This window comes from Sorghum bicolor, chromosome 1 (assembly GCF_000003195.3).
Source record: "Sorghum bicolor cultivar BTx623 chromosome 1, Sorghum_bicolor_NCBIv3, whole genome shotgun sequence".
Lineage (NCBI taxonomy): Eukaryota > Viridiplantae > Streptophyta > Magnoliopsida > Poales > Poaceae > Sorghum > Sorghum bicolor.
In genome coordinates, this window is record NC_012870.2 from 79749725 (window position 1) to 79777003 (window position 27279).

General features: G+C 46.0%; 2 protein-coding genes and 1 long non-coding RNA gene across 9 annotated transcripts; 2 read left to right on the top strand and 1 right to left on the bottom strand.

The window, feature by feature from the left end:
* On the top strand, positions 1592 to 6316 carry LOC8078009 (trihelix transcription factor GTL1). The gene is made up of 3 exons (XM_002465950.2): positions 1592 to 2651; positions 3576 to 5232; positions 5371 to 6316. Exons 1-3 carry the CDS (start codon positions 2311 to 2313, stop codon positions 5716 to 5718), a joined length of 2346 nt encoding a protein of 781 aa, XP_002465995.2. The 5' UTR covers positions 1592 to 2310; the 3' UTR covers positions 5719 to 6316.
* Positions 10429 to 17261, bottom strand: LOC110433483. 7 transcript variants are annotated; one of them, XR_002450916.1, is made up of 4 exons: positions 16934 to 17261; positions 11297 to 16260; positions 11021 to 11200; positions 10429 to 10912 (listed from the first exon to the last, which is right to left on the bottom strand). It is a non-coding gene; the product is annotated as an uncharacterized LOC110433483 (long non-coding RNA). The 7 variants fall into 7 exon arrangements; XR_002450921.1 differs by having other exon boundaries at positions 16906 to 17261; XR_002450919.1 differs by having other exon boundaries at positions 11297 to 13727; positions 16126 to 17261.
* Positions 24574 to 26575, top strand: LOC8059492 (probable receptor-like protein kinase At4g10390). The gene is made up of 2 exons (XM_002465951.2): positions 24574 to 25309; positions 25394 to 26575. Exons 1-2 carry the CDS (start codon positions 24904 to 24906, stop codon positions 26083 to 26085), a joined length of 1098 nt encoding a protein of 365 aa, XP_002465996.1. The 5' UTR covers positions 24574 to 24903; the 3' UTR covers positions 26086 to 26575.

Here is a 27279-nt window from a genome sequence, read left to right on the forward strand (position 1 = left end):
AAGTATATGTTGGTTTATATATGACAGAAGTGCTACCGTACACGCATCACTCAATGCCATTTATTTTTGTATGATTTTTTTTGCTTGCATACATAATATAATTGACAGGGGAAAATGGAAAAATTCCAAAGCACTAAGTTGTGATGATAATAATTGGTTCATCCACTGCCGCCTAACTTTCCCATGCTTGCCGTATATGTGTAAACCTAAACTCGGATATGTGGTGGTGGGGCCGTGGGGGCAGCGGGATGGATGGGCGTGTGGATTTGGCGGGTGGGGTTAGCCTAGCCCAGGCCCGCTCACGTTGCGCGCCACCTTCCTCTCGCTACGCCGTGGGCCCAACGCACAGCTGTTATAGTGTGGCCTTGTCTAGGCGATCTCTCTCTCTCTCTCTCTCTCTCATCGTCCATCCAGGCAAAGCAGCAACTAGTAGCTCCAACCGTTCTTCTCTCTCCGTGCTGTTACGCCTGTTGCCTCGATCGATCTACCACGTACGACTACTGTACATTCTTGCCTTGTGAATTTACAGTGAGGACTTGTTTAGTTTACCTCAAAAACCAAAAAATTTTCAAAATTCTTCGTCACATCAAATTTTACGATACATACTTAAAATATTAAATATAGACAAAAATAAAAACTAATTACATAATTTATCTGTAAATTGTGAGATAAATTTTTTAAATCTAATTAGTCCATAATTGGACAATAGTTGCCAAATAAAAACAAAAGTACTACGATATCTAAAACTATTAGAACTAAACAAGGCCTGAATAATAATGTATAGTACATGCGTGAATAAATATACTTAGATAGATATAAATAATATTAAATATAGAGAGATATATATAGAGGGGGCATGAGGGCATGCATATTCTGCAAAAAAACATTTTTTTGTCAGAGCTGCAATTTGGGCCTACTAGGTGTCTAGCTATGGTGGATGCGATCGTCCCTGGAGCTGCATCTCAGGGCTGGCAGCGACAAACCACCTGTGGCAGTCTGCCCCCTCCTTTGTTTTCTCCTCCCCCCCCCCCCCCCCCCCCCCTCCCTCTCTTCATCTACTGATGAATTAGAGTGCCAATGCCAAAATTAAAGAACACATGCAGTTTTTTCACTCTCCTAAACATACATGCTCTCAAGCTATCACTGTTACATGTGTATGAACACGATATATATGTGCAAGATCATTGTAAGCCAGATATATAATTAATCCTATAGCAGGGATGGGATCAGATTTGATGAGGTCGTAGCTAGGAAGCTACGGAGGTGGGTGATTGTAATTTCAACCACTGATTACCAACCAGCTGTACATATGCATGTAGATCTCTGTACTACGTGTTCAACTTTACTGCTGATGATGATGATGTATACTAGCTACTACTATAGTGGTATACAGTATATCTATCTATGTAAAGGCGTACGTACGTACATTATATGGTGTAGGAGTATCTGCTAGCTACTAGTAGTTGTTAGGCTGCTGTAACCCGGCCGCCTGACAGCGCAGCAGCAATCTGGTGCGTTCCATGGATGCATGCGTCTGTACGTCTGTACTCCATCTATCACCGCGCGCGCCGCCCTTCCCTCTCTTTCTCACATCATCTGCCTTCTCCACCACCATCGCAATCTTCTCTCTCTCTCACCTCATCATAATAAGCGCTTCACTTCTTCACAGTTGACACACACACCGCCCGCCGAAGGAGAAGGATGCCCATGCTCACCGGTCTTCGTTCCTCTCTCTCCGATCCGGCCTCACCCTCACCGCCCTATTCTAGCTATTTAGTGCTGCTAGCCTAGCTAGCCCTACTACTACTGCTCCCACTACAGTACCAGTACATACTGCCTCTCTCTCCCTTTCTGCTAGCTAGCTCCTGGCCTGGTGGTCGTCGTCAGGCATCTCCCTCCTCCTCCTGTGCCAGCCTTGTACACCTGCCCACCCTTCTTCTCCATCTATCTATCCCCTTCGTCCCTCCTCCACCGCCCTTTTCTTTCCCCTTTTCCTCACACCCCTCTTTCCAGTTTGTGCTGTCTGCTGTGCTCGCCGGCCGGCCGGCTGCCCGGCCTCATCTCTCCAATTCCCCCTTCCTCACCTCACCACGCCTCCACTAGCGCTAGCTAGTCACTTCCATCTACATGCGCGCGAGCTACCTCCACTACTCCCGCGCGCCCATCTTCTCCGATCCGGCCGCCTCTCCATAATTCTGCCGTAGCAGCAGCAGGCTAGCTAGCTAGAGGCGAGATCGACCCACCAGCGCCGGCCGGGCGCCGGGAAGGCGCAAGATTTCGCCTTTGATTCCACGCGCCACGCAGGCCGGCATGCAGCAGCCGGCCATGCCGCCGCCATTCTCGCCTGCCGCGGGTACGGTTTCCGCGGCGGGCCAGCACGCCACGCCCATCAGCAGCCGCCCGCCGCCGGAGCCACAGCAGCAGGTGGACGAGCTCGGCGGCGGCTCGGCTTCCGCTGGCAGCAGCTTCGTCGTCGACCACGACGGCGCGTCCGCGGGCGGCGGCGGCGACGACGGCGAGCGCAACGGGCCGTCCGGCGGCAACCGGTGGCCGCGGCAGGAGACGCTGGCGCTGCTCAAGATCCGCTCCGAGATGGACGCCGCGTTCCGGGAGGCCGCCCTCAAGGGACCCCTCTGGGAGCAAGTCGCCAGGTGCGTCGTCGTCGTCATGCGTGTGCAGTTGCCCCGATCAGCCTCACTGCCTAGCCGCGACAATTCTCCATGGCCTCACGCCACGCTGCTGCTGCTGCTGCTGCTGCATGAAATCTCGCTGTCGGATTCGTTCCTTCCAGCTCAAATTCCGTCAGTTTCGATGTGATGGAAGAAGTAGCCTGCAGCTGGTCTCGCTTCCCCTTCCCCTTCCACTACTTCCATCGTGTGGCGCAGATGGTTGCGTCGTCGTCGTCACCGCCGCCCACGGCCACGACGAACACAGTGAATTTCCCAATTAAAAACCATACACACATCGCTCTCCTCCTCCACTTTTCCACTCTCATTATTCTTCTTCTTATTTTCTCAGCCTTCATTTGTGTGTCGTCACCTCATCATCATCGTCTATCCCATAGTAGAGATACATGATGTACTCCTAGTAGATAGATAAAGTAATAATACTACTAGTACTCACTTCAGATCTGATGCCTGCAGATGGCATCAATCCCAATTATTCCCAAAATTATTTTCTGCATTTTATTCCAAATTGAGTAGTCGTATACTTTTAATAAATAAAGAAGATCACCTTTTTTTCTGTCTCCCTCTGGCAATTAATAACCAAATGGAAATTATACAAACTATATATACATGTGTAGATATATATAGATGAGGAAATTAAAGTAGATCGAAGAGATAAAATTGTACTGAGTTAATTTGGAGGCTGGCGCTACTAGTGCTGTAGGTAGGTAGTACAAGTAGATGAGTAGATGCATATGGAGATGTCTCCCTCCTTTTTCTTGGAGAGCTACATGTGCATGCATGGCGATGATGGATGCGATCGTGATGGCAGTGGTGGTGGGCGCATGACATGGGGACGACACGAGACGAGGTTAATTGTGGTGTGGCTGTGCTGTGTATGTTTTGCAGGAAGCTGGAGGCCATGGGCTACAAGCGAAGCGCCAAGAAGTGCCGCGAGAAGTTCGAGAACGTCGACAAGTACTACAAGCGCACCAAGGACGGCCGCGCCGGACGCGGCGACGGCAAGGCCTACCGCTTCTTCTCCGAGCTCGAGGCGCTCCACGGCGCCTCGTCGACTGCGGCGCCGCACCCGCCGGTTTCGGTGTCTCTCGCGCCGACGCCTGTGGCCATGGCGCTCCCACCACCAGCCACGGCGGCGCTTCCCGGCATGGTGCCGGCCGCCTTGCATGCCGAGGCACAGCCACCGACGCAGCCTCGTGTCGTTGCCGCCGTGCCACAGCCGGCTCCGACGGCAGGGACTGGCAGTGCCACTGCTACCACCGCGCCTCCTGCAGGCGCCGCCAGCGACGCGGCGGCGGCATGCATGATGACGCCTGGTGACGTCGGCTTCTCCTCGGGCTCGGACGGGGAGGACACGGAGGAGACCGGCGGCGGCGATGGCAGGAAGCGGAAGCGGGACGACGGGGACGGTTTCGGCGGCAGCAGCAGCAAGATGATGCGGTTCTTCGAGGGGCTGATGCGGCAGGTGATGGAGCGGCAGGAGGAGATGCAGCGGCGGTTCATCGAGGCCATGGAGCGGCGGGAGCAGGACCGGATGATCCGCGAGGAGGCTTGGCGGCGCCAGGAGGTGGCGCGCCTCGCCCGCGAGCAGGACGCGCTCGCCCAGGAACGCGCCATGGCCGCGTCCCGCGACGCCGCCGTCGTGTCCTTCATACAGCGGGTCACCGGCCAGACCATCCCGATGCCCATGCCCTCGTCCGTCGCGCCTCCGTCAGCCTTCATCACCGCGCTGACGCATACGCCACCGCCCTTGCAGCCCACGCCAGTGGCTTCCGCTGCACCGGCGCAGCCACCTCCCCCTCCAGCTCATCAGCTGTCACCCACCACACCGAAACCGCACACAACAATGCCGCCGATGACGGCACAGCCCCAACCACATCAGGCGCCGTCGAATCCACAGGGCAGTAAGGAGATCGTGGTCCGTGCGCCGCCGCCGGCGGAGTCGCAGGACACGGCGGGGTCCGGTGGCGGCGCGCCGTCGCCGTCGCCGTCGAGGTGGCCCAAGGCGGAGGTGCACGCGCTGATCCAGCTGCGCACGGAGCTGGAGACGCGGTACCAGGACTCGGGCCCCAAGGGCCCGCTGTGGGAGGACATCTCGTCGGGGATGCGGCGGCTCGGGTACAACCGGAGCGCCAAGCGCTGCAAGGAGAAGTGGGAGAACATCAACAAGTACTTCAAGAAGGTGAAGGAGAGCAACAAGAAGAGGCCCGAGGACTCCAAGACCTGCCCCTACTACCACCAGCTCGACGCGCTCTACCGCAGCAAGGCGCTCGCGTCGTTGTCGTCGTCCGGCGCAGCTCCGGCGGCGGCCGCGCCACGCCCGGATCAGCAGGCTGCTGCGGCGCCGCCCGTCACCGTGCTGGCTGCGGTGCCGCTGTCTCAGACGGCGCCTCATCACGGCAACGGCAACGGGAATGGGTGCGCGAGCAGGGGCAGCTCGGACAACGGCGGCGGCATGCAGAAGCAGCAGCAGGCGAGCAACGGCGGGGGTGTTGCCGCCAGGTTTTCTGGCGCCGGTGGCAATGGCGTTGCTGCGACGAACAAGGTAATCGATCGATCGTTCAAGTAGCATGCATGCATGCATGGTGTCATCATATATATCCACACCTTTTGCGATCCGATCCGATCAATCCGCCGGTTGCTGATGATCATAGCATGCATGCTACCGTACTGCTTGTTACAGCGAGACGAAGGCATCATCGTCATGACGAAGGAGACGACGGCGGCGCCGGAGGAGACGAGGCCGCAGCCGGTGTCGATGAACGACAGCTACGTGAACGACGACGCCGTGGACAGCGACAGCATCAGCAGCATGGACGACGACGATGACGAGGATGACTTCGATGACGACGAGGAGGGCGACGTTCGCGGCGGTGGCAGCGGCAAAATGCAGTACGAGATCCAGTTCCAGCGGCAGCAGCAGAACAATCAGAGCGGCGGCGGTGGCGTCCGGCCGAACGGGAGCGGCGGCGCCAGCGCCGGCCCGGCAGCGACAGCAAGTGGGTCTTTCTTGACCATGGTCCATCACTAGCTGCATGCATGCATACATGCCAAAGCGTACAAACTTGCTGTGTACGTGTACGTCCTTGCACAGGTAAAAAAAAAAAGTGGACACCGTGCATGAACACCGAACAGCACATCAAAACCATGCATTTTACTCTTCGATCCATGGAGCGAGTTTGATCCTGCATGCATGCACACCAAGCTCTTTCATTCACTTGTTCATCATTTCATCTCTGGATCCAATCCTGCACATATACACATGCATGCATAGACACATGAGAATTCACCGTACATATACGTATAGATGGTGGTATTGGAGGAGGAGGAAGCTGATGGGGTGTACACTACTGTGGGGTACATATATACCGTGTGTTACTGCTATTACACTACAGTGTTGTATGTGGTACAACAAAGAAGAGACATCTTGAGCTGATGGAAACATGTGCTCATGCGGGAATTTCTTTTTTTTTGTGGGTGGGGGGGGGGGGGGGGAGGGTATACTTTTGGGGCTTTCTTTTCTTTCCCCTTTTAAGAAGAATTGTTACTGAACTGTCCATTATGTAATTTATTATAATTCGTTATTACATATACTGTGGTTATATATATTAATAATGGCGGCTAAATTATACTACTGTGTGCTACATTTGGTAATTGCAAAATCCTTGAGGTTCTCTGTGTAACAACTAACAACTAACTATTCTGCTGGTTTACCTTAGCAGTTAGAGCATTTGCCTGTCACTTTTTTAAAATCTTTCAACTGTAGATCAGGATGCATGCATGCCTGGTAGATCAATCAGTACGTGGTTGCATTAAAATACTTACTGAGTTGTGGTTATTCTCTTGGGATCCAAAGCAAAGTTTAGTTTATTATTGTCAATTGCAACTGCCACCCTTTCCCCTTTAGATCCCATAGGGCTAAGTTCCAACTCTCCATTAAAAATATAACCACTGGTACATAACCTGACATATATGTGTGTGTCAACGTCAGTTTACAAAAACGTAAAGGTAGACAAGCTACAACACGAGAACATGCCCAGCTAGCATGTGTAGGTGCTTATAGGCATTTATATATTAATTAAGATTCTGAAGGATGAAATTGTGGCTGAAGTTTTACCAACTTCGGACTAGTTCCTTCTGCAAATGTACTTGCACATTCTGGTTTCAAAGCCTTGTTTATTTTTTCATGGAAAATTTAAAACTTTCTTATTACTACTTTCTCCGTGCTAAACTCTAAGTCCTATGGCTTTTTAGGTATAAAAGCATGCACCTAAATATAAGTTATATAAGAACTATATCAGAAAAAACCAAAATGGCTTATAATTTAGAATATGGTGAGTATAATAAAAAAACCTTGTGCTTAATGCACATTAATTTGATGCCAAATCAATAAAAGAACTTACTCCTGTAATTAGCACCCCCATTGAGGTTGACTATCATAAACAATGATCTAAAAATATTTTGATTTTGTGATCGTAATTATTTGAATAAGAGATGAAACATATGCATCCAAATAAATCGATGAATTCGAGATCCACCGGTTAAACCAACCCACACTCTTTCATATATACAATGTCCATCTCAAAATCAATCAATTCTTAAAGTTATCTTAAGTCAATTTTTTATGTTCAACCAAATTTATGGAAAAAATAGTAAAATTCATGACACCAAATGAGTATTATGAATATGAAAAATATAGTTTATGATATATTTGATGATACAATTTGATGTCATAAACCCAACTATCTTTTCTACAAATTTACTCAAAATTAAAAGTTTAACTTAAGATAACTCTTTGAATGATTTATTTAGGGACGATTAGAAGTGCGTTATATTAGAACTAATATTATATCCATGAAAGTAATTAGCCGGCACGATGGTCTACAGCGTGACGTGCATGTGAGCGAAGGAGGAATGCTGGGGGACCTCGTTGTTTGTGCCAGATTTGGCAGCCTTACAAAATTACTCCCCGTCCGTAGAAGCGGCTGCGGTTGCAGTTGCCAGTTGCAGGACAAGTCACTGCTGTGTGCTGTGGCATACTCCCCCGTTCAAAAAGGAATATCTTTTTATATTTTCATATCACAAGTTTAATTTGTTTGATAAAAAATGCGTATGATATTTATATCTTTAAATAATTTTATTAAAATACTAAATTTAAAGATCTTTCCAATAATATTATTTATATACTATAAATATTAATAATTTTTACTATATATTTAATTAAAATTATTTTTTAAAAAAACACAAACGACACTTACTTTAAGATGGAGGAAGTACTCCCTCTGTCATAAGTGTTTTTTTAAGAAATAACTTTGACTAAATATATATTTAAAAATATTCATATTTACAATACATAATTAGTATTATTAAGAAGATCTTTGACTCTAGTTTTTTAACAAATTTATTTAGAAATACAAATATTGTACATACTTTTTTACAAATCGAGTTAAACTCGTGGCATAAAAATCTAAAACGACACTTAATATAAGACAGAGGGAATATATTTTAGTACAATACAAAAAATGAAAAAAAATGTTCTACTAGTGAGCTGGCCAACCAGGCACGCTGGAATCGTATTTGCAGTTATATTAAGTTTACCTGTCACTAGAAAAATGCTGCTGCTTTTTACTAACCTTTTTATGGAGGGAGTAGCTAGTTAGCTAGATCACAATAATAGCTTTTCATCAGCTAGATAGTTTCTTTTGAAATATTAGTTGGACTATTAGCTGTGGAGTTTGAATCTATTGGATCTAATTTTAACAGCTACTCCTTTTAGTTTCTGGGCCCTGGACAAGGTCTTAGACTCTTAGTATACTAGTGGGATAGGGTGGGTCGCTGGGGCTGCCTTGCAGTGCCAGATTAATGGTAGAAATGCTCCCAAACGCATTGCACAGTAAGGTCAAGTTCAAGTCGAGGAAAAAAAATTAGCCTCCATCCACAGAACAGCTTAGGTCGATTTATTTCTTGATATCAAATAAACTTACTGATGAAATAAACCGACCTAAGCTAATATTTCAACTAAATATGACTGAATCTAGGTCGGTTTATTGAACAATCATAGACCTAAGCTAATAGTCCAACTAAACAAACAACCTAAGTTTAATTATACGATTTTTAATCCACACAAATATAACTGACTCTAGTCGGTTTATTTCTTGCATCGGACAGTCATAGATCGAAAATTGTGACCTGACTCTAGGTCATGCCAAGTTTTATTTGGGGGCGTTTAGCAGGTCAGATTGGGTAACCCATGGTCACAGTACGTCAAATTCTCCAGCCCGATCCACTGGAGAAATGGATAGAGCAGAGGACTAGCTAGCGTGCGTACGTCACAATATATACCACCTCTCTTGCGTTTCAAACACGCCTTGAATTCGCTGCTGGCATGGCTGGATCGAGAGTACCGGTACGACCCCCTTACGTGCAGCTTCACGTCACCGTGGGATTTGGACAAGTTGGCACGAAACATGCACAAAAATACACAGGCCACCCAGGAACTTGTACGTGCTGCTACTACACAGCCTGGTAGGCCGGGCTACGCCGCCCCCTAGACAACCTGTACCGCCGGTACATGCTCTGATTTTTCAACGAAAGTAAATAAAGTAAACCAACAATTTATTGGACTCGATTGAATTATGGGCATTTTTTTGGTACCCTTTGTCGTTATGCGAAGCAAGAGAGAGCATAGGAGATGGTATGAGTGCCACATGCATCCAATTTTTCTTGAATGGATTGTGTCGGGTTGCCATTTTGTTAGCATGATGAATGATGGATCCGTGCATGGCTTCGATTAAATTCATGGTGTGGGGAGCCAAACGCAGGTGTGTGCATGCTTCGCGCTGCGATGGAGCTAGCATGACCATGGCGGATCTAGGCAACCCTCCATTTAATTAAGCTTTTATGGGTACTGGTTTATAGAGAGGTTTATTTAGAAGTGGCTCCATAATTCGAGTAGCAATAGAAAAGACTAGAGCGTACTCGGCCCGGCTCCAGTGATAGGTCCACCCATAGAGGTTGGAGCATAATGCATGAGTACTACTCTCTCCATCCCAAAAATACAAAACTAACATTTACAGAATCAATATATCTCAAATTCAAGTAAACATCTATAAAAAATTAAAATTATCTATGATATCAAATAATTATAATTAAACTTATTGTTGAAATATATTTTTTAAAAATGTATATTTTCTTTTAAAACGGTGACAAGTACTACTCGATGAGTTGCTCCATACTCGAGGCTCGATCAGGTAGGGAAGGGAATTCAAGTGCTCGCACGTACGAGAGCTACCACCCCCACACCACACGTGTCCTGTCCACACCCATCGCGCACACCACACGTGCTCCTGTCGTGACTCGCGTGGCAGGGTCTCTCACACTCGTGCCTGCCTCACGTCTCTCTCGGTGCACATTCAACTCTCTTCCTCTGCTCGAGCTGAAGGCAGAGTTCCTGCCACTTCTTTCAGAAAATACATTGAATTGCAAAACGTCCGAGGAAATAAAAAATGGTTAGATGGGATTTGCGTAGACATTTGATCTAGGTACATGTACTCCATATAGTAATACGTACTCTGGACAGCCTCTTAATCACACAAGGAAGCTAAGAGCGCTGGGTCGTTGGGTGATTGGCCTTAGGCATATATGATTGCACTTGCCTCGCTTGTGTATATATGCATGTCACCAGTCACCATTTATAGTCATGTTATGCAAGCACTTTACTGCCCATCTCTGCTCAGAAAGCTACATGGCAACTGTTTCATTAACACTAACTACAACACAAGTTCACTCCTTACCCTTACCTTCTTGGAAGGGCTGGCGACAGTAAATTACTGAAGCTAATCTTTCCAGGTAATTAGTAAAAATCATCTCCAAAAATTCTGTTATTACTGTACTAGTAATATACTACATAGTAGAGTATTATTAGGTTGCCTGCAAACCACTCACCTATCTTTTAGAAAGAAAAAGAAGAATAAAGAAACATCCTGTCAGATCCTAGGTCGCTGGTTGTGCTGAATGCTGACAGCATCGTATAGGTTTAATGCCATGCGGTTCAGTGAAAACGATGCCCTTTGTTTGCAAGCCAGGAATTGGCAGGATCAAAATGTCCCATCCGGCAGGTTGTTTCCTCAATAAATCGCCACAAATAGTAGTTGCCCGAATAATTGTTGCTCATAATAATTCCACAGAAAGATACCACCAGCACTACTACATTCTAATAAGGAGATCTGAAAAGAAAAAGGGAACAGGTTTACAATCAGTAAAGCATACAAAAACAAAACTGAAGGAAACAGGAGAAAAAAGAGAGAGAAAGTAACAGATTTCATTTCATTTACCTGCTGATTGCTGAAGCATCGAACAAATTAAAGGCCCAGACAGAAAGGCACCTCGCGTGGCCAAGGCGACAAACTGGTAAAGGCAAAGGCCATGGAGGGAGAGGAGGGGGTGATGCCAAAACGATGGGGGGTCACAGACAGCGCAAATGATTCGGCAGCGTGTAGAATTGTACGAAGAGCCTGCACCACAACGACATAATGATGCGTGCATGAGCTGGTAGCGGCATCGTTTTCATCTTCACCTCCATCTTCATGCTTGGGATTGGACTCACTCACCACTTCCACTCCAACAGCAGCGCGCGGCGCCGCCAAGGGGCGTTGAATTGAAGCACTTGCCTTTGTGCCTGCATGCGTCGCGTGACCTGCAAGGCTGCACGGCTCTAAATGATTTGCGTGCCTGCCCCAAAAGTACAGAAAGGATAACAAGATGTTTTTGACCATCATCAGACTTTGTTACTACAAAGAAAAAAGATACAGAGAATATTCTGCAGCAAGTAAAAAGGCACAGTAGTTTTATTCATCTTGTCGAAAAAAGAACAGTGAATAATAATTGAAAGTTCCAGTATATATAGAGAATTCAAGCATAGTGTATGATACAATGAAGAATCCATGTATAATGCATCTGATGGAGCACAATGCAAATAAAGAGAGAGCGACTGAACCAAACCAAGCAGAATGAATGCAAGGCACCCATGCTGTAGATAAGCCGTGGCGATCATTCACTTCGGAATAAAACGCCTCATCAGGTGGGGGTCCATTTCGGTGCTCCTCGACACAGTACAGACTAACAAGTGAAGCATTATTGTTATTATATATGGTCCCATGACGCTGGGTGGAGCGCTAAATTATAAACGCCGATCTGGACATATCTTTCTTCCTTTGTCCTGCTTCAGTGAGCAAGTAAACGTCTACAGTCTTGCAAGGAAAGCCTTGTCCATCACGGACCACTGGAGGCAGGTATTGCCATGCATCACAGTGAAATCTCTCCCCAGATCTTTTCAAAAAAAATCTCTCCCCAGACTGACTGGAATGCAAGAAAGATTTATGAGCTAAGCAACGGGTCTTAAGGAAAATGTTCTTTCGATTTGCAATCCCATTGAAGCTTGACAAAGAGAAGCTTTAATGGCAACAGTTAGCATTAGAGTACATCCCTTTTCCACCTCTACAAAGCGTTATTAGGTGCCCCACTATTAACTGCACGACCTGCAGTACTTTATTAAGTGATGTTAGGAGTTAGGACCAAATGTTGACGCTTGACAGCGATACCTAAGCAACACCTATGAATATTGCTGACCGGTGTCCGATATGGGTATGCGGATCTTACTGTTCTAGTAACACTGCCCTCCTCCTACCACCCAAAAAATCAATAAGCCACATGAAAAGACAGAAGCAAAGTTCCTCAAAATATGCGCACCTTAACCAATCATTTTCCTCCACGTGTAGGGCTTGAAATGTTTCACATGTAGCCATTGGTCTCTGCCATTGATTTACACCTGCAAGGATCAATGATAAAATGCTGTTCGTTTTTTGTTTGACGATACAGCTGAAGAACGTTCTGTGGAAAACATTTCACCAAAAGATGGTCTGCAAAAGGAAAAAAGAACCCATCGACACCATCCTAGGTGCATAGCTTAGTGGTCTAAACTGAAATAGGTGAAGTTGCATAGTACACTGCAACATATATTAAATAAGTGTCACTTGCTCACTTTGACGAGTAAAGTAATACCACGACTTAAATAAGAAATGTCCACCCTGTGCTCTCCCAATATTCTATGAAGATGCCTAAGATGCATGAAACTTGATATCTCAAGTAGTCAAGTCCACCAATAGGCTGGTGCTCCGAGTTATTCACAACATTTAGGGGCCTTCCAAAGTGATAAGGGTCGTCTTGTCCAGCCCAAAATAACTGGCTAATCATGTTGCGACCACTTATTCCCTGTTCCTTCTAAGGCCAAAGTGCAATGATTTTTCTTAAATGCACCCAGATCCTTTAGTAAAATGTAAATGAAGTTCCAACCCTTACAACCCACTTAAATAATACTATTATTGTACTATAGTACAAACATACAGATGACCAGTCCATAGCATTGCCAACTAAGAACTTATCTCACCTTAACAATTGTACCAAACCGTTAGGTGATCATTATTTACTATAGTTGCCATGCTCTGTATTCCTAAAGCAGATGCATATGCATCCTCAGGCAGCCTTTTCTGAGATTCACCCTGCTAAAAGTGGTCCACAATACTCACTGAATATGTACACAATTAAATTTCCCCTACAACCATAAGCATGGAAACCATTGCTGTGACTCAGCTAGGTTTAATATGAAAGGGACATTGCAAACAGTTGGTGTATGCCTAGCGATTCTCTCAATTTCATAAACGAAAATAAAGAAAGGCATCACTGTAGCCCCACTATTATCTTTCCAAATGGAAGGACAAAAAAGGATAAAGAATTAAAGAGATAAAGTGGAAGCGGGGATATTAAGTTGGTGGTTGTTATTCCCTTGCCAGAGGAGTCCAGCCAAGATTGAAAGCTATACAGAAAATATACACTAAGTAACATGGACAGACATTGCTCCCATCCCATGTTACCCCCCATCCAACTGTTGCTCCCCACTTGTGTTGTTCTGCCCATCTTTTGCACATGGCCTCATAACTAACCCCATCTCGTTCTCACTTCTCCCATAGTTGATTAACATTGAGACTGCAATTAAAGAGATTGCTTGAGAAAGCAACAACCAAATAACATAAATAAGTTAATAATGTATGTACTGACTAGTTTCTCTACGAACAGAAGCTAGCTACAGACGTGATAGGAAACAGTTCCAAGCTGGTTAAACTATCCATTGTATCCACAATGGAACGACCTATCTCGCTTCTCACATTTTGAACTCAAAACAGCATGTTAGTTGATGAGCGATGGAAATTATGTAAGATATTCACTACTGGTGGGAGTTCCAATTCTTATGAAAGTGACAATATTTATCACTTCACTTTGATGCCCATCTGTACCATCCTTCCCATCCGTACCATCCTTCGTTTTCAGCCCAACTTTGAGACGTTGTTATCATGTCACCCATAAGATGCGAGAAGTATTTGGGCAAGTGGGCCAGGTGTTCAGTTAGATAACTACAAAAGTAGATTATAAGGGCACAGATGGATCAGATGCCATGGTTATGACAGGGAGAAGGATCCCAGGGTGATAAAAATATAAAACCTCTACCATAGACAGTAAGAGGGATTGAGAAACCAAATTCTGCAGAATCGCAAGCCACATGAGTGGAATATGTTAAGGTATAATAGTCAAGGGTATTAGTGACATAGGAGATTACACTAATACCCTTGACTATTATACCTTAACAGAATAGTCTTTTGAGATATCATTCCTATAAAGGCAATCTCACCCTTCTCGTAGATTTGATGGTGAAAATGCAAATCAAGTTAAATAAAAGTAGTCTTGGATCAAATCTATTAGCCCAGAATGAACTCTTGCCACCATGCTTGGTCTATCTTTTTCTCGAATATGCAGGGAGCCAAGTATTTTTGTATTAAAGAAGAAAACCAGAAGGAAAAAGGAACTCCAAATACAGCACAAAAGTGCAAACCCTCGCATACAAGAAACACACCGGGCAGAATGGGAGCCTGTGAAAAGAACAGTGCGACCAAGTCTGGTCTGGTGGATGATGGACTGATATGTCCATGTTTGCAATGTAAGCCCAGCATATGCCCATCTAAGAATCTTGACCCAGAATAAACTTTGAAAAATCTAATTATCAAAATATAAACTTGGTCCTGAAAATATAAGAAGGAAAATTCTAGACATGAATGGTTATGCACCCATAGATTTTGACATGAATCGGTGCATGCTGAGCTTGGCATGCTTTCTAAAGTATACTGTATACCATGTTCGTTAAGCATTCCAAACCAATTTGGCAATCCTCAAAAGAAAACCATGTTGACATTCCAAGCGACTAGGAAACAGAAATTTGATGCAAATGCAAGTGTGCTCCTGTTCAGCATTTTGCAGAGCCCAATTAACAAGCCTTTCAGGGAAGAGGGGGAACTGTTGTTTCCCTAGTTCAAGGGAGTATATTGGCTCAGGCTGTACAGAGTCTAGTTTCATCCAATAAGAAAAACTCTATGTATTTATGTACCAGCTTCAAAAGAGGAAATACTAGACAGTGAACATATAATTTGTGTAAACTAAAAGTAATAACGATGCTCTGTCTTGAACAAGCACAAATTTGTATAAATACTAAGAGCATCTCCAAGAGTTCCCCTATTCATCTCCCTGGAGCTAAAATTAAGGTTTATGTAACAAAAATCACCCTCCAACAGCCCCTATATTCAACATCCCATATTTAGTGGTTTCCTAAATTATCCTCTCTTCCTCTCAAATTTGAGATGTCATGTTGTCCACCCTATGTATGTAAAAAAAAATGCTGTCCGCCCTATATAAAATTTGAGATAGGGTAACTGTTAGAGAAGACAAATATTTAGAGAGGATTTTTTGTTAGAATGTACCCTATATGAGGATTTAGGGGAATCATGTTTAAGAGAACTCTTGGAGATGCCCTAACCAATGACAAATTGACAAGACACAAACTATAGATACACAAAACTCAACGATTTTAAACAACCTGCTGACGATAGGCATTTACTATACTATCAGTATATGGTTGGAATGCGACTGTTGTATTAAATATTTGGAAGTGAAGTTAAAAGTGTGCTTTGTTAGGTTTGAACATGTACTACAGAGCTTAAGTGCTGCTGCTATCCTATAGGTATCAATTGCTTGAACTTTGAAAAATCTCATAAAAAATTCTGACAGATGTTAGCTTCAGAGAGCTTGCTCGCTTTCAAGTTCAGATTCAAGTTCAAAATTTCAGATGAATAAAATAATTAATTAGCAACAATATACAGCTGAATAACAAGTGAATTGGAGCCTATATTTGAAGCAAAGTTTCACTCAATACATGCTGCTAGAGAAGCATGTTTTTGTTCATTCTCTTAACTGAAGTGAACTAAACTGGTAGAAATAAGTACTGCAAAAACTTTACACGACCAAATTTTGAGGAAAACCCCTCAAAAAAAGAACTTACTTCGGCGTCGAGCACTGCAGTGATCATAGTAGTCTGGCTGGCATCGAGAAGAGTCATAGCGGTTGCAACAAGGCAATTGACATCACGAACAGCCATGATAAAAATATTAGGGATGGCAAAGAGTGCCCATTGAAACTGTTAAGAGGGGGGCAAATAATGAGTTAGTACCGAATGACTGTGTGAATGGCAAGGTAATGAAAGTATATCAGAAGTGAGGAAGCAATGAAAAAATGTACAACCAAAATATAAACAGTTCTCACTCAGAATCAGTAACTAAACAATGAAGTAACACATAGCTATGCATCAACAGCTCAAATGTGACGCGGTGCCCATTTAATTGAGCAGTGTAAGCATTCAGGGATAATAAACCAAAACAGTGAACATTGTAAAAGGAAACAAACAAGACGTACTTAAATAGGTAGCATAGTGGCAGTGGCTGGTGCGTACAGTGGAAATGTGATTATCGATGCCAAATTGCCAATGCATACGTGAAACTAAATAACCACACAGGGAGACCGAATTAAATTGTTAACGTAGTCGGTGGACGACTTGAAACATACTTGATATAGGCACGGTCAGAAATGATAATGCAGGTATAGTAACATTGGTAACATAATCGAACCAGTTGAGCAACAACTTAAACGATCCTCATCAAAAGAATTGCCGGGGCCTGGGGAGAAAACATAGATATGAATACGAATTTGCTCGCCAGGAGCATCAAGACATCAGTGATGACCTCCTGCTTTCATCAACTGTGGTTATGAACTTTCGCGCTGGTACCTATGCAGGGAATTTATCTCGTGCTCACCCCTGCGCCCCCGCCGAAGTCCGAGCTCCGAACGGAGAGGAAGCCATTCCAATCTGCTCCGGCGGGAGGAGGGGCAGTGAGGATGGGAAGGGGATCGCTGCCTCGCCTCTTCGCGCAGCCAGCCGCTCAAGCAACGCCTGAACCCTAACCTCGCGGCCTCCATTGGAGATCACCTCTCGCTGCGAACGCGATGCCACTTGCCACTTGCCAACAGAAAGGAGCTGCCGCTACAGATCACTCTCGGTCATGGTGGCCGGCGCCGCTGCGTGCGTGGGGGCGTGGGCTGCCGGTGTGGAAGATGAAGCGTGGACGGGGAGAGGGAACTTGGCAGGACAGGGCCGTGGCGATTCGGTCTGGGCGAATGGGCCTTTTATCTCCTGCTCGTTTCGTGTGTGGGGAGGCCCACTGTTAGTTTGTGGCCCAATAACTGTGGTAGAGTCGCTTGTAGATTTGAGCCTGCTTTGATGCATCCTTATATTTCTCTAAAAAGGCCTTTTTAGGCCTTGTTTAGTTCCTTCTCGAAATTTTTTCACAACACTGTAGCACTTTCGTTTGTTTATAGTAATTATTATCCAATCATGGACTAAGTAGGCTCAAAAGATTCGTCTCGTAAATTTCAACCAAATTGTGCAATTAGTTTTTATTTTCGTTTATATTTAATATTCCATGCATGCGTCTAAAGATTCGATGTGATGGGAAATCTTGAAAAGTTTTTGAATTTCGGGTGGAAGTAAACAAGGCCTTATAATGGGCTGCAGCTTCATTGATCCCAACTTGTCTATACAACCACTAAAAAAAAAAACTTACATACAAAGAAATTTGTATCGGAAATATATTATTATCTAAAAGGTAAAATGGGCTGGCGAGTCCTAAACTGATCTAGTGATGTCAGTATGAGACAACTCGTTTGCTTGAGTCTATTGAACTTATTAGCAGTATTTTTCTCTCACAATAAATCAACGACTATAACTTAGTTAAACGAACAGAGAAACTATTCACTTGATGAGACGCAAACTCCCCAGCAATTTAGCGTTGATGTTCTTACTTTGCGTCTCCTTGCCATTCATATCACCACAATTTTGTCAATTCACTCTATATGATGGAAGAAAGAAAACTTGCCTTTTATTTTGAACTGAATACTTAACATTTTCTCCAAAAACAGTTTTTTCTAGCTAATTCAGCACCGGCTTTTTTTTAGCGAACAGGCCGGAGGGATCGGAGGCTGATCCCTACTGATTAATTAAACCAACAACAGAAAGTGCAAATTCAGCGCCAGCTTTACTTAGCCCATCACTCAATCATCATCCATCTGAAGAAAAAAAACACTAGTTTAGCCGACAATGTATATATCGTGGCTACCAGTTTGGACATGTCATCCCATCCCAGTATGAAATCTATCAGCATTCATCTTCCAGATACTATTCTTCTAGTACTATCCAATGCACCAAACTTTGCCCCATCATTAGGCATTCGCTTTTAAAATCCCGGTGATGATCCGAGTAATTCATCCTGCCAATAATGTAGGTAGGACCCCTTTTATGCTCTTTTGTTTGGAGGAAACCAACGGAACATACATACATACATCACACATATTTTATTTATATCAGAATCGGATTGCATTGGGTTTCTCCAGGCTCTTGTCGATGAAGCCTATCTTTGAGATCTCGCAGGCATGAGGCAGCCCCGTAGGTTATGCCTTTCGTCGGTCCGCACCTTTTTTTTTTTTTGACCGTGTGCTTGCCTAAGCACGTATTTTATTAAGCAGGAATAGAATTTGGAATACATGTTAACACCTCGGTCGGCACTTCGTTGTAGATAAATCACGTAAATTAGGCTTAGCTTTGTGTGCGCCCATGTGCGCTCTTGGTGAGTTCCACCTTGTTCCTTGCTAATCCTTGAATTACCGTTTAGGTCGCTGTAACCAATGTTGATTCTGTTCTGCTTGAAGTCCTAATAAAATAGTACTGTATGTGTTACAATTAAGGACACGTTCGCGAAGAATTGCATTGGGCGAAAATTGGAGATATCGTGCCCCCACGCTCTCAAAGGACCACACATTCGCACCGCGCTATGCGTTTAGGGTCATTTGAATTAATTAGAGCAACTCCAACCCAAGTCCCTAAATTAAGTCCTTAAATTTTTATTTACATGCTATGATAAAAAAAGTAGGAGCTCAAATTAAGACCCAACTCCAACTCACCTCTTAAACAAGTAGGATATGGGGTTCTAGATGTGAGGGGTTGAAACTATAATTTAGGAGGGCATGGAAAATGGGTGCCCAAGTAAGAGGTGGGTTGGAGTTGATTTTTTTAAATCAAGTCCCTAGATTTAGAATAGGGACTTGTTTAGGAGGTGGGTTGGAGTTGCTCTTAGGGCTATAAATTAAACTAAATTAGCTAGGGCTAGCTAGCTAGTTGGCTGATAACTAGTTAAATATTTAATTTTAAAATTATTAGCCCACCTAGCTTCCTATATATTTTTCATTGGACGATAGACGAGAGATAAAAGATAGCTGGTTAAAAATTAGCTCTAATATACCCTAATATATACAGATGGGCATGCTATTCATGTTCGATGCTCTCACTTTGAGTTCTTCCGTGCTTTATTTGAAATAAACTCTTTTGTTCGCCTTTATTAAAACAAAAACTCTTTTGTTCGTAATGCGCAGACTCGTTTTCAAGGACGAGCTAGAAAAGGAAATGAAATGCAAAGCAAAGAAAAGAAAAGAAATGGAATGGAGTTGCAGTTGAATTCCTCCTCTCTATCACCACTCTTGTAATAAATATTTTTTTCTTTGTGATGTAATGAAACACGTGGAGAAAATTGTTTTCAAGGACGAGCTAGAAAACGAAACGAAATGCAAAGCAAAGAAAAAAAAATAAATGGGATGGGATCGGAAGGGAATGCAACGGCGAAGTCGTCTTGTCCCAGCGGCGTGTCTGCGTCTCCGGTTAAGATGTCCTCTTCTGGCATGGGTCCCAACGAGTTCGTACTAGCAAATGGACAGGCGAGGAGGCGACCACAACTAGAGGCAGTAGAATTAAAGTAGTCCCTTCCTGTGATTCTGATGTGATGAGTGGATTTCATTTTGTACATGTCCGATGGCGACCTGCTGCCCGAAACCTAGCTCTCTAGCTAGCACCACCAATGCAAATATGCAAATCAGCAATTGCAATGCAAGGCCTCAGGGCTCAGGTCCTCCTGTCCACCATCATCATATCATAATATCGCTTCTGTCTGTGGTTGTGCGCTTTATCCCTTTCGTTATCGGGTATAAGTTTAGTTAGACGCTGCTGGAGTTGCCTTTCACAGATTCGCATATATTAATATATAAATATATACTATAATGTATATGATCAATGTAAATTATAATTGTTGTCCCCTTTGGAAAAAGTAGTGCTGGTTCTACGAGTTGGTTTGTTTGGGCATGATCCTCACATTCTCATATATTTTCTGGTATATATATAGCTGTTCATATATCTACATGCATCTTTCTTAAAGGTAACAACACTACACTTATATAGTACTGCTTGCGAATCTAGCTTTTTGTATACCCATAAGAAATATACTCTACCTGTAGTCATAGGTGGTTGCCTGTACCTAACAAAGTCGTGCAAAACGCCAAGGCCTCCTCTTGCATTGCATTACCTGTGAATTGAGTGATCAGAGTTCACATGCTCTGCTAAGCTGCTTATGTACAATGCAATGCAATTAAATTAGACCAGGTGAGGTCAAGCATCAAGGTTCAGCTTCCTCAGGGGCACTGTACGTAGCTGAGCAATCGAGCTTGCAGAGGAGAGCGATCAGATGCATGCGTGGTTTTGGTTGGTGAATGCAGGGCCCTATCCCAATGCAATGCAAGGAGACATTCGAAAGGTTGCTATTGCTTGCACGCATGCATACACTGATACGTACATACATAGTACTGTGCTGCTAGCTGCTGATCACTCGCTCACTGGCATGCGATGAGCCGGCAAGGCATCGTTCCATCAGGTCCATCGATCGCGTCGATCTCTTTTTCTTCAGATCGATCACCTGACAAGGCAGCCTGCTGCTGCTTCTCGCGCAAACAAGATGGGTGCTCGGCGGGAGGCAGTGGCCAACCAACACCAGAGTGGAAAACGGACGTCGCGCCAACAAACATTTAATTTCGAAATATATATATACTCCAGGGCACCATATATATATATATATATATATATATATATATATATATATATATATATATATATATATATATATATATATATATATATATATATATATAGTAAGGCCTTGTTTAGATACACCCAAAAACCCAAAACTTTACAAGATTCTCCATCACATCGAATCTTACGGCAGATGCATGGAGTATTAAATATAGATAAAAATAAAAACTAATTACACAGTTTGTCTGTAAATCACGAGACGAATCTTTTAAGCCTAGTTACTCTATGATTGGACAATGTTTGTCAAATAAAAACGAAAGTGCTACAGTATCAAAATCCAAAAAGTTTTTGCATCTAAACAAGCCCTAACTTAAGAATCTTCTTTCCAGTTTTTTCAGACTGCATGTTCCTCTTGCTTTTGTGCAACTAACGCCCGCCGCGCCTCGAGAGACCACTGTCATTTCTTCCATTTCTTGACAAACACGGCAAAGGTTTTACATACTAGCTTGCTTTGCAAGCTAGCTAAGTGTAGCTAATTAATTTTCACGGTTTCACCAACACTTGCTGCACTGCATGCATTGCATCAACACCACGCACCGTTGTAAATTAACTTGCATTGGTTACTTATATGTAACGGCCATCATCAGGAATTAAAAGGGCCAGGACCTAGAGCTAGCTCTGATCCCTTGGTGGTTTCATTTCATCAGGTAGCAGTCCGCCGGCGGCCGGCGACGGCGCCCAGGGGCCATGGCGATGTCATGAAGAACCCCACAGCCACACAGCCACAGGCCACACAGCAATGTCGACGTAATAACCGTCGTCGTCTGCGTGCGCTCTGTCCGTCCGCGGGCTTCGTTCCTTGACCACCGCCGGGCCGTCACGGCTTCCATTAATTCCAAGCATGATGACGGCGCACCAAACCAAGCCGACACCTTGCGATGGTCCTTGATTGGGCTTAAGGAAGCAGGAAGCTTCTTTCTGGCCTGCAACTTGCATTGGGACTGACTGACAAAACAAACGGCCAGGGCAGGCATTGTTGTTAGGTAGTTCATCAGCTCGGTACGTACTACTGATGACGACGACACCTCCTATGACTTTCGTGGCTCTGTATGTAAACCGAGTCCATTCTCGCTCTCCTCACTTTGTCATATGCCCATCATGTACGTGTAGGGGTGTTTGGTACGGCTTTTCACGAGAGACTCTCCATAGAGAAGTCAGAAGAAGCCATAATTTATGGCTTCGTCAAACGGCTCTGGCTTCTCTGCTTTTTATTTAAAAATGGCTTTTCCAGAAAAAACATTTGGTAAGAGGAGGCAAAGCCGGAGTCGGAAAGGAGCCCTGCCAAACAGGCCGGAGTCGGAAAGGAGCCCTGCCAAACAGGCCGGAGTCGGAAAGGAGCCTGCCAAACAGGCTCATAGTGTTTGGTAACCGGTACTAAGTCGCTACATACGAGACTAGTCATCATGTTTTTCTTTTCTTTTATTTATTTTTGCCATGGCTCCCTAAAATCATGGGCGACGCTAAGAGCAACCACAAGCCCAGTGTATAAGATTTTTCTGATGCTTCCAAATGAAAAAGAAGATCAAAGAATTGATTTGCACATTGGAGACGATGCTCGGATGGAGAGAGAGAGAAAAAGCTGCCCTCAATAAAATGTAAGGCACGTTATTGTTATTTGGGCATACCTTCCCTCCCCTTGCTCGGCCAGAAATCAAGGTAGAACAAGCATTTAGTTTCTAAGTGAGTTTGCCTTTGGGTTTATGCTAGCGAGATTTTTCCTTGCTACTAGAGGAGAGCAAGATAGGGCCACCCAGACACCCACGCTAGCAAAGCTCACCTTGGTAGGTGAGACAAGACAACTTTTTTTCTGCGACCGGGTTTGTGCCTATTTTTCATTAAAAGAAAAACAAATAAAAGTACACAACTTAAGATGGCAACAGGTCTCCGAAACCCGAGTACATGACAGGTTTTATCCGGGAAAGAGATGAGTATAGGATGAATTTTCTATCCGTGGACACGTTATTAGGCACAATCTTATACCCATCGGGTATATGGCGGGTACGAGTCTGGGTGTATACTACCCATACCCGCCTATCCGTGGGTAAAAAATACCCGCCCAAATAAGTAGTCACCCTTGTCATTTTAACCCATAAATTTAGTCCAATTCCAACTAAACTCTCCTAGTATATATATGATTTTGATGTTATTATATCAATACTAGTTTGTAACTTGTTGGAGGCTTAGAATGATATATTCGTGTGTGTGAATGTATGATGTTTATATGTAATTCTCGGCTATATTATAGGGTGCGGGTTCTCCGTCGAGTAGAATTTACCCGCGGGTACGGATATGGAAACATTTTCCTACCCGTGTGCGGGTACCGGGGTAACCTGACGGGTAAAATTTAGACTTCGCGGATACATGTACAGGTGGCTACTACCCGTCGGGTATGTACCCGTTGCCATCTCTATACACGACCCATGCACGAGAACAGGTGAAGGCGGGCAACTTTAGCACCCACAAGAGAGACTTAAGGCTACTGGGTTTCCAAACAAAAGATTCCAAAAGAACTAGATTTTGCGACGAAAGCGCAAGGAGGGCTGCCAACGGCGTGAACCCTACGGCCGCCCACTCCACTCCTACTTTGATGACCGCGTTGACGACGTCGTGCGCCAATGACGACGAGCGTCCAAACACCATGGCGTTACGCTCCTTCCACAACAGCCAAGAAATCAGCAGTAACAGGCTGTCGAAGATCGGCTGAGACACCTTGTCGATGCGCTTCCGTTGCTCAATCCACCAAACACCAAGATCATGCTCCCTGTCCGGCACGAGGTTGTCCAGCTGTAGCCGAGCAAGAATGCTGAACCAGACCTGACGGACAAAACCACAGCTCAAAAATAGATGGCTCACGGTCTCCATATGCTGATCACAAAACCACAGACCATTGGAGATGTTCTCGGTAAGGGCGTCCACGTCCCCAATAAAAATATTACTAGCTAGCTATTGAATTACGTGGAGGAAAGATATATAGCATCTAAAAATCTAGTAAGTTCGCCGCTGAGCTCATATAATTCCCCATGAATCCAATGTCTCTTTCAACATGTATGACTCAGTCATATATCTATGCTATGCTATGTGGTTGACAACTATTTGTATTTTATCCTCTTATGATCTTATCTATTAGATTCGTATTGAAAAACATACATTTTAATATAAAATTATATTAAAAAATGTGTTTGAACATTTCTCAATATGAATTTAATAGGTGAAAGGACGAGAGAATGGACTCTCAAAGGCAAAAAAAAAAAAACATTTGCATTGGACTACCTAGACCCACTTCACCATGTCCGACCAACATCCAGTCGCGTAAAGGTAGTAATGGTTTTTCCTCCTGGAGCGTGCCCAAGGTTTAAACTGTTTTTTAATCCAAAGAACAGGCTAAAAATCGCCTTTTTACACTGACGACCGGTGATGGGTTTGGGTTTACGTTTACTACAACTACTTTCATTTCACGGTCACCGTACCTTTTTCACGTCGACGTCGCATTCCAAATAATCCCTACCTGGCGCGCGCGCGCGCGCACCCTGCCGCCTGCCGATGGAATTGGCCAATTCATGGCTGCTCCTCGCCGGGCCCGTGCACCCGCCCACTATATAAACCCCCTGCACGGCTGCACCACGCACACGCGGCGCCAGAACCTGCACGAGAGTAGTGCGTCTCCGTCCTCTTCCAGGCTCACCCACCGCTCGCCACCGGCCGGCCACCGGTGCGTGCGAGTGCGTCTACAAGAGGCAGCCGGCAAAGGACGTACTACTATCGATGCTGCTGCAAAGGCGCGGCGGTCTCCTCTGCTGCGGGTGCGGCGGCAGCGCGGCGGCCGTTGCCGTCAGCGGCCGCGCGCCCTTTTCGGGGGACGACGACAGCGCCGCCGATGGCCATCCTCTCGGCGCCAAGAGGGCGGTCGGTATCGCTGCCGCCACCGCGACGGCGAGGCAGCTGTCGTGGGCACAGGTGGAGGCCATGACGGGCGGCTTCACGTCGGCCGTCGTCGGCGAGGGCGGCTTCAGCACCGTGTACCTCGCCCGCCTCGCGGGCTCCCTCGCCGCCGTCAAGGTCCACCGCAGCAGCGAGCGCCTCCACCGCGCGTTCCGCCAGGAGCTCGACGCGCTCCTCCGCGTGCGCCACCCCCACATCGTCCGCCTCCTTGGCTTCTGCGACCAGCGAGGTAGAGCTCGTTCGTTTCCTTGGGCGCCGGCCTGTGACATGACTTTCTCTGACCGATCGACGATCCGTGCACGCATGCTTGCAGACGAAGGCGTGCTGGTGCTGGAGTTCGCGCCGAACGGGAACCTGCACGAGCAGCTCCACGGAGGCGCGGCGCCGACGATGCCGTGGGCGCGGCGGGTGTCGGTGGCGCTGCAGGTGGCCCGCGCGCTGGAGTACCTCCACGAGCGGTGCGAGCCGCAGGTGGTGCACGGCGACGTGAAGGCGTCCAACGTGCTGCTGGACGCGGGCATGGGCGCCCGGCTGTGCGACTTCGGGTCGGCGCGCGCGGGGTTCTCGGCGGCCGTCGTCGCCCGCCCTGGCGCGCGCCCGCGGGTGCGCGCCGTGCTGGGTTCCCCGGGCTACGTGGACCCGCACTACCTCCGCTCCGGCGTGGTCACCAAGAAGAGCGACGTGTACAGCTTCGGCGTGCTCCTGCTGGAGCTGCTCACCGGCGTGCAGGCGTTCCGCGACGGCCGGCTCCTGACGGCGTCCGTGGCGCCGAAGCTCGTCGCTGCCGCCGCGGGCGACGCCGTGGCAGGCGAGCTCGTGGACCGGAGGCTAGGGTGCAGGTACGACGCCCGCGAGGCGGCGGCCGTGGTGGCGCTGGCGGCCGCGTGCGTCGGGGACAACCCGAGCCTCCGGCCGTCAATGGCCGATGTTGTGCGGACCCTGGAGCAGCTGCAGCACGGCCGCTCCTCGGTCGTCGTGTCCACCGCCGCTGGTGGGAAGCTGTAGTGCAGCCGTGGCTGGCGATGGCGAGGGAGGGTGGTGGTGGGGATCAATCAGATGCATGCTCTGATATCATCCGACGTGGCGGGCATTGTGGCCGTGGGATCGATGCGATTGCTCACCTGACCTTCTATTGGGAATTGTATTTGGTTGGTGAGGAACAGGAGCCAGTGCTGAAGCCTACCGGACGAACAGACATCTGGTTTGTTTGGACAAGGACTTGAGTGGACGGAGGAGGAGAAACCTTTATTTCCATTCCTTTGGGATTGATTTGCTAATTGCTAGCTTGTCATATCTTTTATCTGGGATGATGGGTTATATTAGTAGTAGGGAATGCATAGTAGCTTGGTAGTGCATGCATGCAACAGCTGAGGTAAGGAGGAGGATGGAATTCTCGGCCACTCCAACCAAGTGTGTATATATATAGTAACTACAATTGTACGTACATTGTATAAAAGAAAGAGAGTTGCTGCTGCTTCTTCTTGTTCCATGCGTGTCCCGTTGTGTTGAATGCATCTGCTGTGTAGTCCATTATTCTGTGGAAATATCTGTTGAAGCAATATTATATAATGCATATGGACAATAGTGTGTTATGTATATCTAGTTTGGAGGTTATATTGTGGCGTCGTGATCGGGCACATAGAGATCGATCGATGAAGTCGTAGTATTCGCAATGGCAATGTTCCACCTAACAGTTTTGTGAGGCAGGCATATGCAGGGGCTCATCTCATGAGTGCTTCAATGACACGAAGGAATATTAGTACTGTACCATCAGTTCCGCGTGGCGTGTATGTGTAGATATACGAGTGGAGCCCCTCGATCGGTCTCGTCGTCGTCGTCGCCGTCGTGGTGGTGGTGGACTGGTGGTGCGCGCGGCGGCGTCGTGGGCTGGTGGGGCGTACGTCCCGGTCGTGATGAAAGCACACAGCCAAACCACCGGGCGGAAATGGCCGTCGCATCGCATCGCGTCGCACCTCTGACTCTCTCTCGCCAGCGACCGCCGGCCGGCTGAGGATGTGTGGGAGCACATCGTCGTTAGTTAATTTAGTCCGTGTTCTGCATATATTGCACGCCCTGAACCTGAGGATGTGGTTATCGTTTCATTTGTGTATCGATTATTCGATAGCTGGGCTTTGATTGATCGATCAATTCAATCATCGTCATGCATGCATGCATGATGCCATGATCGATCCTTCTCCA